Below are 16,194 nucleotides of genomic sequence, written 5' to 3'. Positions count from 1 at the left end.
AAATCGGCGTTCTGTAATAAGGACTGTGCTGCTAGAATTTCATCTATGTCACTGCCAGTGAAGCTGAGACCAACATTTCCCTCCATCATTCAAGACTCGTAATCCCAAAAAAAGAAAAAGACATACACCTCAATGCTAGCAGAATAGTGAGCAAGGGTGTTGTATTCCTGCAGCTGTGCGCTGCTTAAAGGCTTTCATCAAAAGGGAGGGAAGAGGAATTGAGGTCCATTCAGTTGCCCTGGGTAGATCATGAAATAATCAATAGTGGGAATGGACACTGGTATCTACAATAACCATTGGTTATTCTTTGACAACCCTCATAGACGCTGATTGATTCGGATGTAAACTGTGCGGTATATCTTTTCGTCCGCCCCTTGTCAAGCGTCAGGGCATGGTCATTGGGTTGTCAAATATGCCTGCCTCACCGAGGCAACCTCAAGTTAGTGTAGAAGTGTCCAGAGATTGGGGGACAGATCTCAGTAGGTAGTGGGATTACGAGTCTTGAATGATGGAGGACAATGTTGGTCTCAGCTTCACTGGCAGCAACATAGATGAAATTCTAGCAGCACAGTCCTTACTACAGAACGCCGATTTTACACAAGCTATTGCACAAACAGACGAATGGGATACCCTAACAAATAAGAAGAGAGAACAGATAAGAACTGCAATACATGGTATTATCATGACCGAATATTTGAGAACCAAATCAGCACCGAGAGGCCTATGGATATCTAATGCACCAAGAATCTTCCTACATGATATAGCATTCTGCAGAGACTGGTCCTCCATATCCTGGAAGTGTACCTTGGACTATCTAGTGCTCATAGTCAAGACAGCCAAAAGACTATCAGACGCGTTACTAGCGGAAATCCTAACCTGTGTGTGGTATTGGGTTCTCCAGGCCTACATACTCCGCAGAATACCCACTACACCAAAAGAACTGTTTGGCACGGAAACTGGAAAATGCAAAAGACAAGTTTATTAAGACCCCATGGGGTGGTGGTACATTCCTACAGCACCCTTCGGCAATGCAAGAAGTATCACACCGAACATCGGTGCGAGTCCTTCTTTTATACAGTTTTCAAACATAAGAAAGGTAGGCGGTACATGGTTACAAAGTTTTAGGTACATATATGGTAATTTTTGGAACCCAGCCAACTCATGGGAGGGGTTACAACTCCACTGGTCAGTTTGTCGAAACATTCCTAAGGGGTGACTGGTCAGTCAGAACTGCGCATGTACAGGCTTGACCGTTACTAAAAATAGCCTGTTGCTGGGCAAACTCGAGTGGTCAGTGGTACGGACAAAGGACTAAAGGGCATGCTGGGCACGAGGCGGCTCATTCTCCAAAATGGCCGCCGTAACATACAAAATGGTGTTTTCGAGTAAGGCCAAGATAAGGAGAATAACGTGTAGCAAAGCTAAGCGCTAACCCAGCCATTGTCAAATTACGACAGACAACCCTTTTAGCGTTTAGCTGAAGCTACCTCATAGTGAACATAGTCAGGATACTCATCTGCTATATCGATCGACATAATCTGAGCCACTTCTTTATGAAGCATTAATTCATTTTGGGCAAAAGCTCGTCTAGATGGAATGCAAGCTGATAAACACATAGAACATAATGCAGGGCCACATTGTATACATAGGCATAAGAATAAGCATGGGCGGAAAATCTGTTCGGCTCGCGGATTTTGCGGATTTTCGGTAAATTTGCAATCCGCGAGATTCGCGAATTTCCCGCAAAATCCGCAAATCCGCGAGCACCGGATTTTATGGCTTGCTCGCACTGTTCGCGTGAGTTCGCAGCTTCCCAGTTCAACTTCGCGCCCCGCGAATAAGCGCTAAATTGCAGAAATACGATCTTAGCAAAACTGAAACTACTTACCAGGTTCAAAAGTTCAAGCTCATCATTAGTAGCCATTTCCTGTAGTGCTTCCTGAGGGGCCCCTCCAGAGTTCAGTTGCCTACTTGCAACTATTATGTGACCCTGCTCTGACCCTTGGAATAGTTACACATATGCCACAAAGGTCCTGAATTACAGCTAAGGGAGACAAGCAGGAGCCAGGCTGGAAGTTCAAATCCAGTGACACATTAATCAGCCCCTAATTCATTATTGTCAGTTGGGGCAGGGCAGGTGTTGTAACTAATTTTGCAGCAATGAAAGCACTTAGCAAGTGCAAAAGATCACTAATCAGGAAGCACTAAGGAAGCAGGTGCCAGCTAAAAAAATATTCTGTGACACATTAATCAGCCCCAAATTAATTCAGGTCACTTGAGGCAGGGAAGGTGTGCTTTGCTTTGCCACAATAATGTATACTGGACAACCAGAGGGTGCTGTGATGAAACAGAGGGTGGCATGGGTGGGCCAGAGGGTGGCATGAATAGTCAGAGAGTGGCAGTGGTGGCAGAGAGTGGCAGTGATGAAGAAGAGTGTCCCGAACAGGCTGGACACGTAGAAACAACAAGTTCGCAAAACTTGCGACCCGACAGGTAAGTTCGCGTTTGCGAAATTTTACAAAACCCTCGCGAACTGGCAGAAACCCGCGCAAACACAAAAAAAAATCCGCAAATTCGCGAGAATTCGCGGATTTTGCGGATTGCGAGTTCGCAAATCCGCAAAATTCGCGAACGCGAGATTCGCAAAATTCGTCCATGCTTACATAAGAAGAATAATATCCCAACTATGATACATAAGATTGTCAGTAGCTTCCAGCCCCATGTACTAAGCATTGACCAGAACCACCCCGAAAAGGTCCATGTACCATTGTCCGGATGTATCTCAGCAGCAATTTTATGTAATTTGGATATGGCATCATATACGGATGCTGAATTTTCAGGTACATAAACGCAGCAGCTACTTCCGATAATTCGACATGCCCCCCCTCGATCGGCTAGAACTACATCTAGAACCATCCGGTTCTGGAGCGTTACAATTCTAGATATCTGAAGTTCTTCAGTAATATTCCCCAATGCAAAAGCTGTATCATTAGCAACAGCTTCGACAACACGAGTTAATCGTTGTATTTTCCGACTGTTTAGAGCAGCTTCCACAAATGAAAACAAACCTACGTTAAAATCTACATATTGTTGCAGTGCAGTATCAGTCTGATCAATATCTTCAAGGACTACAGCCCTTTTTACCCTGTTTAGCACAAAATCATGATATAGAATATAATCATTATGGTACATTGGTGGGGCGATGAATACAGGGGGCAATACAAAAGAGATATAACATGTGCCTAATCATCCTAACGGGAGACGATGTAACCTTTATTGCCACAGATAAAATATGTATTTCGGGATGCCACAAACGATATGCCATTTGGACTGTCAAATGTAAGTGTGGTGTTACATTCACTTTTTCCAACCGGGATTGTACCTTTATTACGTATACAAAGATCAGCCTTAGTATCTATGACATTAATAACATGAGAGCTGGACATGTTGATGTTCCGCTGGTTGCTGTAAATTCGGGGTGCAGACACGTTTTCAGGGCGGTACTCTTCCCATTCGAATCGAGTACCCTCAGCTTGTGGATAGCCGTTCCGATCATGATAACATATCTTATTTAAACGGAAAAGCACCCCCCCTTTTGTTGGCCATCGCAGAGTGAACAGAAGAGTATACCAGGCATTGCAAGAACCATTGTGAGAAAAAGGGAGCGGGATAAGCGGTGTGCCTCCTTTCTTCTGATGTCCAGGCAACATCCCACATACCCAACAGTTAGAAGTGTTCGTCATATTGTGAGTATGGTGCAAAATTTGAATGAAACTATTATTCAAGTAAGTCTGTCGGTGCCGTTCTTCATGATAGGGTAAGGTGAAATGAAAATGTTCAGATGGAGCCAGGGTAGTCGGCAGCAAATGTTCTCGTACAGGTACCACAACTTCTACTACCCAGGCTATCACTGATATCACCACAATTGTCAATACAAACAATATAGCACCAAGAATTCTTTTGTCTCATGATGCAGAAGACGCCATAGTTCAAAAGAGTTCACAATGTCTCAAATATACAACTAAAAAATAAAAATGTGAGTGCTGAGCTCCGAGGTAGCCGTTGTTTTCTTCTCCGGGGTCAAGACGGGTGTCGCTACTCTTGGCAGAACTGATCCCCCCCCTTGAGATTCCCGGCTTCCGTTTCACAAACCCCAGAGCGGTAACTCAACCAGTCTCGCACCAAAAAAATCTTCCTCCTATCGTGGCCGCAGATTATATCGATGTCGTCCAGAAACAGTGTGGTCCGGGAAGGCTCCCTCAGATTCGGCCGACCTCACAGCTGGGCTCTTTTCCTCATCCAAGATATCTCTGTAATCAGATAGCACAGTGGGATTCACCAGGTCCGGAGAGACACGGCGGCAGTGAGTTGAATGCACCCACCGCTTCCTGTTGGTCACTCGCACAGCCGTTCGAGTTGCAAGCAGGACTTGCTCGGGGCCACGCCACCTCGGTTCCAAGCTGTTCGCTCTCTCAAACGATTTGACCATCACAAAGTCGCCAGGACGAAGATTGTGAGCCTCTCCAATGGAATTGTCAGGGAGCGCTTCTCGAACCTGTTGGTGAATAGAAAGTAAATCATTTGTTAATCGTGCCAAATAATCGTTCATCATTATACAAGGCACATCATGTAACAACCGCGGCTTAGGAACTCCCCATATATTCATTGGTCTTCCAAACACCACTTCATAAGGTGTGAGACCAGTTCGAGAGTGGGGCACTGATCTAATAGAGAGTAACGCTAACGGCAAAGCATCCGGCCACTTCAAAGACGTGGATGCCACAATCTTAGCCAACTTTAGTTTCAAAGTGGCATTGTACCGTTCGACAAGACCTGCTGACTGAGGGTGGAACACAGCGTGAAACTTTTGCTGAATCCCCAATCCCTTCAGCACATATTCCACAATTTTCCCAAAAAATGAGGACCATTATCGCTCCACAAAAATTTGCAAACTCCATATCGAGGGAAGTACTCTTTGAGCAAAACCTTAGCCGTGGTCAAAGCTGTATTATCTTTCGTGGGGAAGACCTCAACCCATTTGCTAAAAGCACATACCACCACCAAGACATACTTAAGGTTATTGCAACGCTCAAGCTGGATATAATCCATTTGAAGTACCTCGAATGGTGCAGAAGGTGGAACGAACCCTCCTTTCGGAGTATGCGTCCCTTTTGCAGGATTGTGCTGCAAACATATCAAACAGGTCTGCACTACTCTCTTGGCAGTATTGGCAATCTCAGGATGCTCCCAAACTCGTGTTAACAATCGAGTAATCGCAAGAGCTCCAACATGTGCCAACCCATGTGTCATCTGGACCATCGCTTGCAAGTAAGCTGCAGGCAATTTCCATCGTTCCATATCCTTGCTCCTCCAACAACCCTCATCATCCAACACTCCCTCTGCTGCCCATGTTACAAGTTCTGCTTCAGTTGCTGATTTCTGGATATCTAATATCTCTGCTCTAGCGTCATGCCATCGCTCGGCCTGCGACTTCACTACATACATGGGGGAGTTGTTTCGTGACATAGCTGTTTGTCTTACTATACTGTCTGCAAAGGCATTGCCTTGTCCCACTTTGTCAGAGATCTTTTTATGTGCACTACATTTGATTATCGCCACTTTCTTTGGACAAAGCAACGCGTTTAGGAGATCAGGCACTAGTTCTCCGTGCATAATGTGTACCCCATGCGAAGTCAAAAACCCACGCTCTCTCCAGAGTAGGCCGAAGTCATGCGCTACTCCAAAGGCGTACCGGCTGTCTGTGTAGATGTTCACACATAAGCCAGCACTCAGTTCGCAGGCTCTTGTCAAAGCTATCAGCTCCGCTGCTTGGGCCGATTTCTGGGGTATTCGTGCTGTTTCTACCACCGTCTTAAGTGTCGTGATCGCATATGCTGCAGAAGTTGTGCCATCTGGCAGCCTCAAACACGATCCATCAACCCACAGTTCCCCATCCACATCTGGAAGTGGCATATCCTGTAAGTCGACACGACCCTTTGTTTGTTCCTCGGTCAGGAAAACACAATCATGGTGCTTTTCCTCCTGGCCCTCATCAACCGGATATGGCAATAAAGTGGCAGGGTTCAGGGTAGCGCATCTTTTCAGTGTGATATGTCGCGCCAGGAGTGTGAGCTCATATCCTGTTAAACGTGCGCTCGTAAGATACTGTGTTTTCGTTTGATTTAACAGGGCATCTACTGCATGGGGAACTAGCACCAACAATTTGTGCGACAGAACTATTCCCTCACTCTGCCGTATAGCTACTGCTGTTGCTGCAACCGCTCGAAAACACCCAGGTAACCCTCGCGCTACAGGATCAAGGATGGCTGAGAAATACGCACATGGCCTCTGCTTATCCCCGTGCGTCTGTACTAACACTGATAACGCGGACCCATCTTTCTCGTGCACATACAACGTGAAAATCTTTGTGTAATCTGGTGTACCTAACACGGGTGCAGAACAAAGGGCTTGTCTCAATTGGTCAAAAGCAATCTGACATTCATCTGTCCATTCAAGGGGCATTGGTGTAGTTTTGGACAATAACGCTAACAAAGGTTTGATAATATGCGAAAACCCCATGATCCACTGCCTACAAAAGGACGGTAACCCTATGAAAGCGCGTACATCTCTCTGAGTGCGGGGGACTGGTGTATCTAAAATCGCTTGAATTCGATCAGATGTTAATGCACGCCCCTCCTTAGACAAAAGATGACCGAGGTAGGTCACCTTGGGTCTACAGTATTGTAGCTTTTTCTTAGAGACTTTATGATTATTCTGGGCCAAAAAGGAAAGCAAGGCAAGTGTACTTTCCTCGCATTGTGCATAAGTGTCTGCAGCCAACAGGAGATCATCAACATATTATATAAGGGCTACTACAGATTGCAATTCAAAGGAGTCAAGCTGTCTTTTTATGGCTATAAATGCTAGGACTCTCTGTGTAACCTTGAGGAACACGACAAAATCTAAACGATTTATTATTTAACGTGAAGCCAAATAAGTATCTGCTGTCAGGATGAATGGGAATGGAAAAGAACGCATTCTTAAGGTCAACAACAGAAAAGGTTGTTGCAGTTGGTGGAACCAAAGTAAGCAGTGTCGTGATATCAGACACCACCGGGTATAGGGGAATGACAATTTTGTTAATTTCTCTCAAATCAATAATAAATCGATAGACTTTGTCGTCAGTGTCTTTTTTTGAATCGGAAGGATAGGGCTGTTACAGACATTGTAAGGAACTTCCTCCACTACTCCTGCAATGATCAAATCCTGAACGATGTGCGTCAGGGCAATTTCACCTTCCCTAGATATCTTGTACTGTGGTACACGTGGCAAAAGTACTCCCTCCTTGACAGTAATTCGAATAGGCGGGATAAGCATCTGTCCCACATCCGTATCCGAGGTCGCCCATAACGTGTGTGGGAGAGAGGCTAAAGCTTCAATTTCCTTCATAGTACAAAATCTGCCTGAATCTGGATAATTGTCATTCAAAATAACGCGCACTCCTGCTCGAAAACATTTGAGTAAATCAATGCCCATAATGTTATCTGGAGTGTGGGGCGACAACAAAAATGGACAAAAACTAAAAAAATTGTCAATACAAAATGCAAGAGGTTGTGATAATGGGCTTGGAGAGGGTGTGCCATCGAACCCTATACATGTTATCGTTTCGCCAGACAGGGGAGCCCTTGGAACCAAGTTTTTAGACAAAGCACTACGAGTAGCTCCTGTGTCAACTAAAAACTGATCAGTAGAACCCAAAATGCCCGCTGATACATATGGACCTCTTTGATCTACTGGCACTTCGACCGATTCCACACCCCATCCTACGCAATCCTATGCGTGCACATAATCCTGAGACTCCACATTCTCACCCTCCGATATCTGATACTGATTCCGTCGATCAAAAGTGTTTCGTTCGTCCTGACCACGACCCCTCGCTTCAAACCTACCACGATCACCTCCGCCACCCCTCGCTCCCAAATAACTATTCCGCGACCTTCCACTTCCTCGACCATGCTGACTACGTTGCTCACGAAGCACCGGACAATCATCAGCCCAATGTCCAAATTCTTTACAGTATGCGCATTGATCCTCAGCAATGTCGGTACGACCGTACGACGCATTACCCCCTCCTCGCCTGCCTCTATCATTCCCTCTAGATTGCGCACCGCGAACCTGCGCCAACATCACCTTCGTCTTCAATTCCTTCGCTTTCTTATCAACACTTTCTTTAGCCTCTATTTCCTGCCGCTCGTAATACTGCGCCATAGTTAACAAAGACGCAGGGGTCGCTGTGGTCCAGGAACTTTCACTTGTTTTCAATCTTTTTGCAATCTCCGGTAGGAGATTAGCCACATACTTATCTATAAACAGATGCCTACCCGTATCATCTGTTAACGATTGCCCACTGTAATCATGAAACGCTTCTTCAAAACGTGTGAAAAAGTCAGAAACCGATTAATCTATTTTCTGTTTGCACGATGCTAGCATGGTCCAATCAATCTTTTTAGGGGGAACAAGCGTTTTTAATTTATTCAAAATAGCTGTTGGTAGGTCTAAAATCAACCGACATGGTTTGCATGCAGGCTCCCTGACTAGATCAGCCTGGCCTATATCCCTCCACGTTGCCCCAAACATTGCTTGATCATCAAACTTACGAATCGCTCTCCACATATCAGGGGAGAGAATTAATCCAAAGAAAAGGTCTATATCATCAAGAGTCATAACACAAGAGGAAATGGCCCCCTCCACCCCTTCATAAAAAGCTGCCGGATTTTTACGGGGATCAGGTAAAGCATTTTTTAATGCCATAACATCCGCTCTGTTCCAAGGCGTATTCACCCAATTATATATAAAATACCCTTTCGCATTTGCAGACGTTTTATCATCGTCTGTACCTTGCCCTTTAGGAGGAACATACAAAGGTGCAGCTTCACGCATAGGCATTACATGCACTTTAGAACTCTTATCTGTTCCCAGGATAGAACACTGTTTGGACTGCTCCGTCGACTCCGACCCAGGCCGCTCTGATGCCTTTCGTGCTTCCCACAATTTGGACGCCTTATCCCGTAGCTGGATCAATCGTAAGAAAAACCCATCTGCATCTGCAAGAACAAATAAACCTTTACGCATATTCTCATGATGGACTGACATATCCTTTGGTTCTAAATCCACTGAATTCTTACGGAATCGATCAATAACCTCATCTGCAAAGGTATTTAAAAAACACATCAATTCTCGTTCCGACCACTTATCCTTTTCAGCTATAACCTCTGACATAGTTATTCTATTCAAATTCAATTTTCTGGCTAAATCACGCAATTTCGCGGCTCTCTCAGCTGTTAACCTCGTACTCGTCTTATCCCGACCTTCATCACCGGAATCCTCGGACGGGGCCGTAGGCTGAACATACGGAGGCGGAGATCGATCTAATAACGAAAAATCATCAATTTCATTATTAAGGACAGGATAAAGCGGACGTCGAATAGGAAATTGACCGGTCATTTGCAAATTATGTTCCCGTGCCTCCCTCTCTTTCTTCTCCTGCGACTCCTTCTCCTCCAGCTGTAAAGCTTTATCTCGAGCAGCCTTACGCTGCTCTTTGTCCGCCAAGGCAATCTCACGCTTCATACGTTCGCGCACCGCTTTCTCCCACATTCGCACACAATCAAACATGTCCTGTCTAGACCTGCGCTGAAACAAACATTGCTCCACAAACTGAACCTTTCGTAAATCAAACGACCCATGTAGTGGCCATTGCAACTCGGGATCAGATCTAGTATATTTATGCCATAATTTACTGTAAAGTATAGGGGGAAGGCCAAATTTGACATACATATCACGATTAGGTGTTCCCTCTGGGGCAGCCGGCTGAGATACGTTTAACCTATATGTGGTACCATTTCCAAGACAGCACATCCCTCGGAGTGTGCTTAAAACAGGCATGTTCAAAAAGTACCACGAAAACGTGATACCGTAAAAATGGCACTTACGATACTTCACACAAATGTGCCGCTCAACGTACAAACAAAATTAGAGAAACATCTCTACATGCCTGCCTATGTGAAGTGCACTGCACATATGTATTTCAAATTCACAAAGTCAAAATGTTAGCTAACTCAAATCATAGTCACATTCATAGAACTTCAGTAAGCGTCCGCAGACTACCTTACCGATCACAAATCTTACCCAAATCTCAAATATCCAGATTCCAACTGCCAAGGTCTTTGATCGAATCAGCCAAACGGGCACTGTACAGCAACACAGACGAACAGGATCTCAGTCGGAGACTGGCGCCACCTGGAAGGTCAGATCAGAAGGAAGGGAAGAAAACACCGTGGGTGCCAAGACTCAGGTCACTCAGTGGCAGCGTACGCGTCCATGGCGAGTTTCCAATCCTTCGTCACAACCTCTCCTTCGGGCATCCGAGTCGCCGATGAGTCCCTTCGTGGTCGCCAATTTGTGGTATTGGGTTCTCCAGGCCTACATACTCCGCAGAATACCCACTACACCGAAAGAACTGTTGGCACGGAAACTGGAAAATGCAAAAGACAAGTTTATTAAGACCCCATGGGGTGGTGGTACATTCCTACAGCACCCTTTGGCAATGCAAGAAGTATCACACCGAACATCGGTGCGAGTCCTTCTTTTATACAGTTTTCAAACATAAGAAAGGTAGGCGGTACATGGTTACAAAGTTTTAGGTACATATATGGTCATTTTTGGAACCCAGCAAACTCATGGGAGGGGTTACAACTCCACTGGTCAGTTTGGCGGAACATTCCTAAGGGGTGACTGGTCAGTCGGAACTGCGCATGTACAGGCTTGACCGTTACTAAAAATAGCCTGTTGCTGGGCAAACTCGAGTGGTCAGTGGTACGGACAAAGGACTAAAGGGCATGCTGGGCACGAGGCGGCTCATTCTCTAAAATGGCCGCCGTAACATACAAAATGGCGTTTTCAAGTAAGGCCAAGTGTAGCGATCGCTACCATCGACACGGCCAAATGTAAAAGATTCCGTATTGACAGTCCCTTGCGGAAATACTACAAGTCCCAGAAGGCCATCCGGCGCTGGGGGTTGGCTCAATGGGAGGACCTTATATAAGCTCCACCTCCGGAACACAACGGGCTTGTCAATCGTGTTCCGTATTTGCTCATAGCAGTTGAGCATTCTCTCATCGAGTGGTATTCTTGAGGACGACGCTGAGGAAAAGCCTGCATGGTCATTTGTCCTGCTCTGCACGACGCCGAGGAAAAGCCTGCGTGGTCAGTCCTCTGATCCGCACTACGCCGACGAAGAGCCAGCGTGGTCAGTCGACGTTGGAGCAATCAACGCCGATGAAGAGCCAGAGTGGTCAAGAATCCAGGAGAGTACTTTTTACAAGCCATATTCTGTCGTGCATGTATCCCTGAGGAGTGCGGGCTCACCTCCTGTTCTTTTGTATACTTCTACTGTTTGAAGCGGTACTAAGGCTGCCGCCAATTCTTGTTTCTATTTGGGGAAGTTCTGTGTTCTCTGTCAGTGGTTGCTGACTCTACCTGATACTTGGGCTACACCGTTCCACAAGGAGTATTGTGGTTCTTAAATGCTTGGTACTAGTAGTCCTCCAGATCTAAATTGTTGCCTACTACCGTGGTAGGTAGAGAAGTGAAGTTAACTTCTCTGTACTTCTGGCAACCTTTTCACTAGTGTGCTGTGCGTATGCTTGGATTCCTTCTTGGATACATGGGGTGGATAAACTGGTGAGTGTGGAATCCAAGGGGGGGATTCAAGGTTCACATAGTTACCTTTGCGGTATTAATCTCTTGCTCTCTGTCCCCTCCTCTACCTGCAGTGTCCCAGTACCAGTAACCTCATGGTGTAACGACCAGACGATACCAGAAGTACCATTCCCCCGATGCCAATCTACCTCCCGTACAGGCTCGAACAGTGGGTATATTCCATTGTTGGGGTTTGTGTGGTGCGGAGTTGGAAGGACTATCGTCTATCGTCTCTGCTGGCCATCAGAGTAAGGTTAGTGGCGCTTGCGTATTCCTGCGCTGCTCTCAATCCCGACACCAAGATAAGGAGAATAATGTGTAGCAAAGCTAAGCGCTAACCCTGCCATTGTCAAATTACGACATGTGAAACTCAATTGAAGAACGGCATCAACCCACAAGTCTACAAAAAAAGATTAGACGAGATCAACAAAGAAATGGACGAAACTCAGCAGTTCCTGATGCAAAACAAACTACAGAAACTAGCGAAAGATCTCAAAAAATTCAGCCAAGAACGTATGCACCCCTATTCCAAGGAGGATTATGCTGTCACTGAGATCACCTCGGATACAGACGCTGCAGTGTGGTCCTCTGATGGCTCAGAGGGAAATCCGGACCAACAAATGTCGAGGAGGGGACGTAACAACTCGAGGTTTAGAGGCCCACGACGTGGAAATAGAGGTAACAGATGGCACAGACCACCATTTTTTCCGGGAAACCCTATGCCCTTCTTCCAACCTTTCATGCCCCTATACGGAGGCTGGATGAACCCCATGAACCCCTACACACAGGGGGGTGACCAACAACAACAAATGGGGAACCAAATGTTACATAACCAGATTCCACCACATCAATCAGCACAGGCTTTTTTAGGGAGAGGCCAAAATCAACCAAGAGGCAAAAAGAAAAACATAACATGGCAAGACCGCCCTCCCAATGTACAAACCCGCAGCATGTCATCAGCACAGACGGAACAGAACAAGAAGAATCACTAATAGTGAACCTAACAGATACTATCCTGTCCCAAGAACAAACTATAGTCCTGAACAAAGGTCTTGGTTTCGTCCCGACCCCTACGTTGGATCCCTTTAAACTCAAATGTGAATTGTCTGAATTCTGTAGGACATTAAAACTCAAAGCATTCTTTGACGGCTCCCCCCAGTCTACCAATGAAGGAGACACTACATTAAGGAGGAAGTCCAAATTCTTACCCCCCACAAACAATGTACCAATCGAAATACTAGCTTTCGAGCAGGCCATTTTGAAAGGAATAGACAATCTTGACAAAAAGAAAAAACCCTTCCAAAATCTTACCAAAAAAGAAAGACGTGCCCTCGAGGAGCTAAGAGATAATGATGATATAATCATCAAACCAGCGGACAAGGGTGGTGGGGTAGTGATCCTTACTAAGGAAGGATATAACCAGCAATGCCTTGCTTTATTATCCGATGAAACTTTCTACAGGAGACTGGATTCTGACCCAACCATAAGACTTACAAACACCATCGCAATAATGATTCATGAGGCAGAAGTAAATGGATGGATATCCAAAAAAGAAGCTGATTTTCTGACCCCACGAGTACCGAAAATACAATTTTTCTACTGGCTCCCTAAAACTCATAAAAACAAGTTACCACCGCCAGGTCGCCCAATGGTGTCTTGGATTAGCTCGCTCCTCGAACCTCTCTCAAAATTTGCGGATGAATATCTGAAACCGATCGTCCAGAAAACCCCGACATACCTTAAAGACACCCGCGATCTGTTGATACAGATTGCAGATAAAGAATTCGACCCGTTGAGCATGATCCTAGTAGGACTGGATGTCGAATCGCTGTACACGAGCTTACCACAAGATGACACTATGCAAATGCTCGAAGACCTACTCTTTCAAGAAGAATGGTCCCACCGGACTCCACGTCATTTTGTCCTAGAATGCTTTAGGCTAGCCCTAAAGGAGAACTATTTTGAATACAATGGACTCCTCTTCCTACAGTGCCACGGGACCTCCATGGGCAGCGCTTTTGCGCCATCAGTAGCAGGATTGTACGTCAGCCAATTCGAACAGTAGTTTGTCCTTGACAACGAGAACCCGTACGTTTCCAGTATCAAATACTGGAAACGTTACATCGACGACATCCTGTTGATCTGGGAAACTAAACAAGACCTAACTACATTCATAGAATGGTTGAACAGGAGAGATCGCTGGCTCAAATTCACCTTCACTGCCAGCAACACGAGCATTGACTTTCTTGATCTGACTATCTTCGCAGAAAACGGTCAACTTGAGACTAAGACTTACACTAAACCAACGTCCAAAAATAGTCTATTGTCTTATCAGAGCTACCACCCTCGTCCACTCAGAGACAATCTTCCATACAGTCAATTTCTCCGACATAAACGCAATTGCAGCAAAGAATGTGATTATAAAGAACAAGCCACAGTCCTGAGTAAAAAACTGCGAGCTAGAGACTATACGCCTCGGGTGATTGCAAAATGCAGAAAGAGAGCCAAGAACCAACCACGTGAATGCCTGCTACAGATGCATGACAAAGAACCAATAAAAGATCTGGTCACCTGCGTCACAACTTACTGCCCAGCAAGTTACGAAATACAAAAGTTGATAAGAAAAAACTGGAGAATAGTAACTTCAGGAACGTTCAACTGGCCGAAACCAAGATTCGCGAATAAAAGAACAAAGAATCTGAGGGATGTGCTGGTGCACACTCGACCAAAGAAGAAAAATTCCACCGTGTCCACCATCAGAAATGTCAACATGGCCCCCGTAACAGGGCATTTTCCCTGTGGCACGTGTGGCGTGTGCAAACTTACCAAGACCACTAAGACATTACAGCTGACCGTTGACTTAATCTGGACCCAAAGATCACACACGAATTGCAATTCTACACATGTGGTGTACCTGGTCACATGTCCCTGCCAACTGAAATACGTGGGCATGACCTGTAGAAAAGTCAAAATACGCATAGGTGAGCACAGAAGCAATGTGAGACTGAAGAAAAACACCACGAAACTCTGTACACATTTTGTGGAGGCTGGACACACATGTGATGACCTGAGTTGGACAATCCTTGAGATGCTCCATGACAAAAACCAAAATGCAGAACAGATCCTTTTTGAAAAGGAACAGCGATGGGTCAATCGCCTCAAAACCCATATATCGGGGTTGAACGACAATATCCCTTGGCATCAGTTCTCCTAATCTGTTCCCTATAAACTCCGCCCAAATTTCTTTTGAGCACTGAAAAGAGAAGCCCCTGATTAACTTGATCCTAGAGAATCCGTATGTAACAAAGACCTATACGAATCTCTTCAGTAGAAACTGTTCTGTTAACACATGTTTCATATATGTTTACATTCAATCGCATACTAATGAGTGCACTACCTACCCCCGCAGACCCACAATCTTTAAGCAGGTCATTCCTACCTGATAACCCCTTTTCTATTTTTCCGCTATAAATAGTGACCTGAGTTGATCCTCCTCACTTTCCAGGGGCAGAGTCAGCACTAGGAGCAAATGCTCTCCTACACGCGGGTAAGAATGGCGGCTAGCTCCTTTTACAAACATCTCTAGACCTTTGGGACTAGTTTACACCCGTGAGGCCCAAACCTTGATAATACTTTTTGTTTGTTTCAACTTTGTAGCAAAGACCTCGTTATTAGTGACTCCATTGCAACCTGATGTGGAGTAATTAACTATTAACGAAGGTATGTGAGATATTGCTACTCTAGCACCACCTCCCCGTAGTACGCTACCTTAGACATGTTGAAACCTGTGACCTTCCATAAATACCTATAACTTGTTGCTGCGCACTACCTAACTATCTTTACAATTGTCCTTAACTCCAGTGAACTGAACCTCCTTCCGTTCTTCTCTTCTAGACCCCCGTCCCCCAACAGTGCCCGCAACTAGGTGCACTTTACTTGAAGAGCTAATGCTCTTCTCTCCCATGCCATTATTTCATGTAAACGTTCATTTGTATTATCTTTTGTTCCCATATTACAGGAATCTCAATATGAGATCTTCGTACTAACCCATGAAAACTACACAAGTTATGTGAGTACTTTCCAAACCTATTTCTTTGTCTTGTTTTTGTCCTGATGAAAGCTCCGTAGACCTCCTGGCCCTAGGTGAGCTGAAACATGTCGACCTGTCTTTTAAGAGTTATATGGTAATCCGGTAACTCAATTACTCAATATAACCAACATTTTTTAACCAACGGTACTCACCTTTTTTCTTTATTAAATCTTGTTTTTGGGGAGTCACCATTTTTTAACGTTTTTTCTACCCACTACCTCCTGAGATCTGTCCCCCAATCTCTGGACACTTCTACACTAACTTGAGGTTGCCTCGGGTGAGGCAGGCATATAGCACGACGTTTGACAACCCAATGACTATGCCCTGACGCTTGACAAGGGGCG

General features: G+C 45.2%; 1 protein-coding gene across 1 annotated transcript; it reads left to right on the top strand.

Annotated features, from left to right (window-relative positions):
• The first annotated feature begins 505 nt into the window (after positions 1 to 505).
• LOC147728308 (uncharacterized) lies at positions 506 to 12,752 on the top strand. The gene is made up of 2 exons (XM_086963772.1): positions 506 to 866; positions 12,112 to 12,752. Exons 1-2 carry the CDS (start codon positions 506 to 508, stop codon positions 12,750 to 12,752), a joined length of 1,002 nt encoding a protein of 333 aa, XP_086819898.1.
• Positions 12,753 to 16,194: the final 3,442 nt, after the last annotated feature.

The sequence above is a fragment of the Lissotriton vulgaris genome, chromosome 3_1 (assembly GCF_964263255.1).
Source record: "Lissotriton vulgaris chromosome 3_1, aLisVul1.2, whole genome shotgun sequence".
In the NCBI taxonomy this organism is placed as follows: Eukaryota; Metazoa; Chordata; class Amphibia; order Caudata; family Salamandridae; genus Lissotriton; species Lissotriton vulgaris.
This window is presented reverse-complemented; position numbering and strand designations above follow the sequence as displayed.

What these genes read in the sequence shown, in the direction of transcription:
- LOC147728308 (XM_086963772.1), top strand. Translation starts at nt 506, where the DNA reads ATGATGGAGGACAATGTTGGTCTCAGCTTCACTGGCAGCAACATAGAT. An exon ending in ATCAGACGCGTTACTAGCGG is followed by an intron (nt 867 to 12,111) that starts AAATCCTAACCT and finishes CCTGCCATTGTC; the next exon opens with AAATTACGACATGTGAAACT.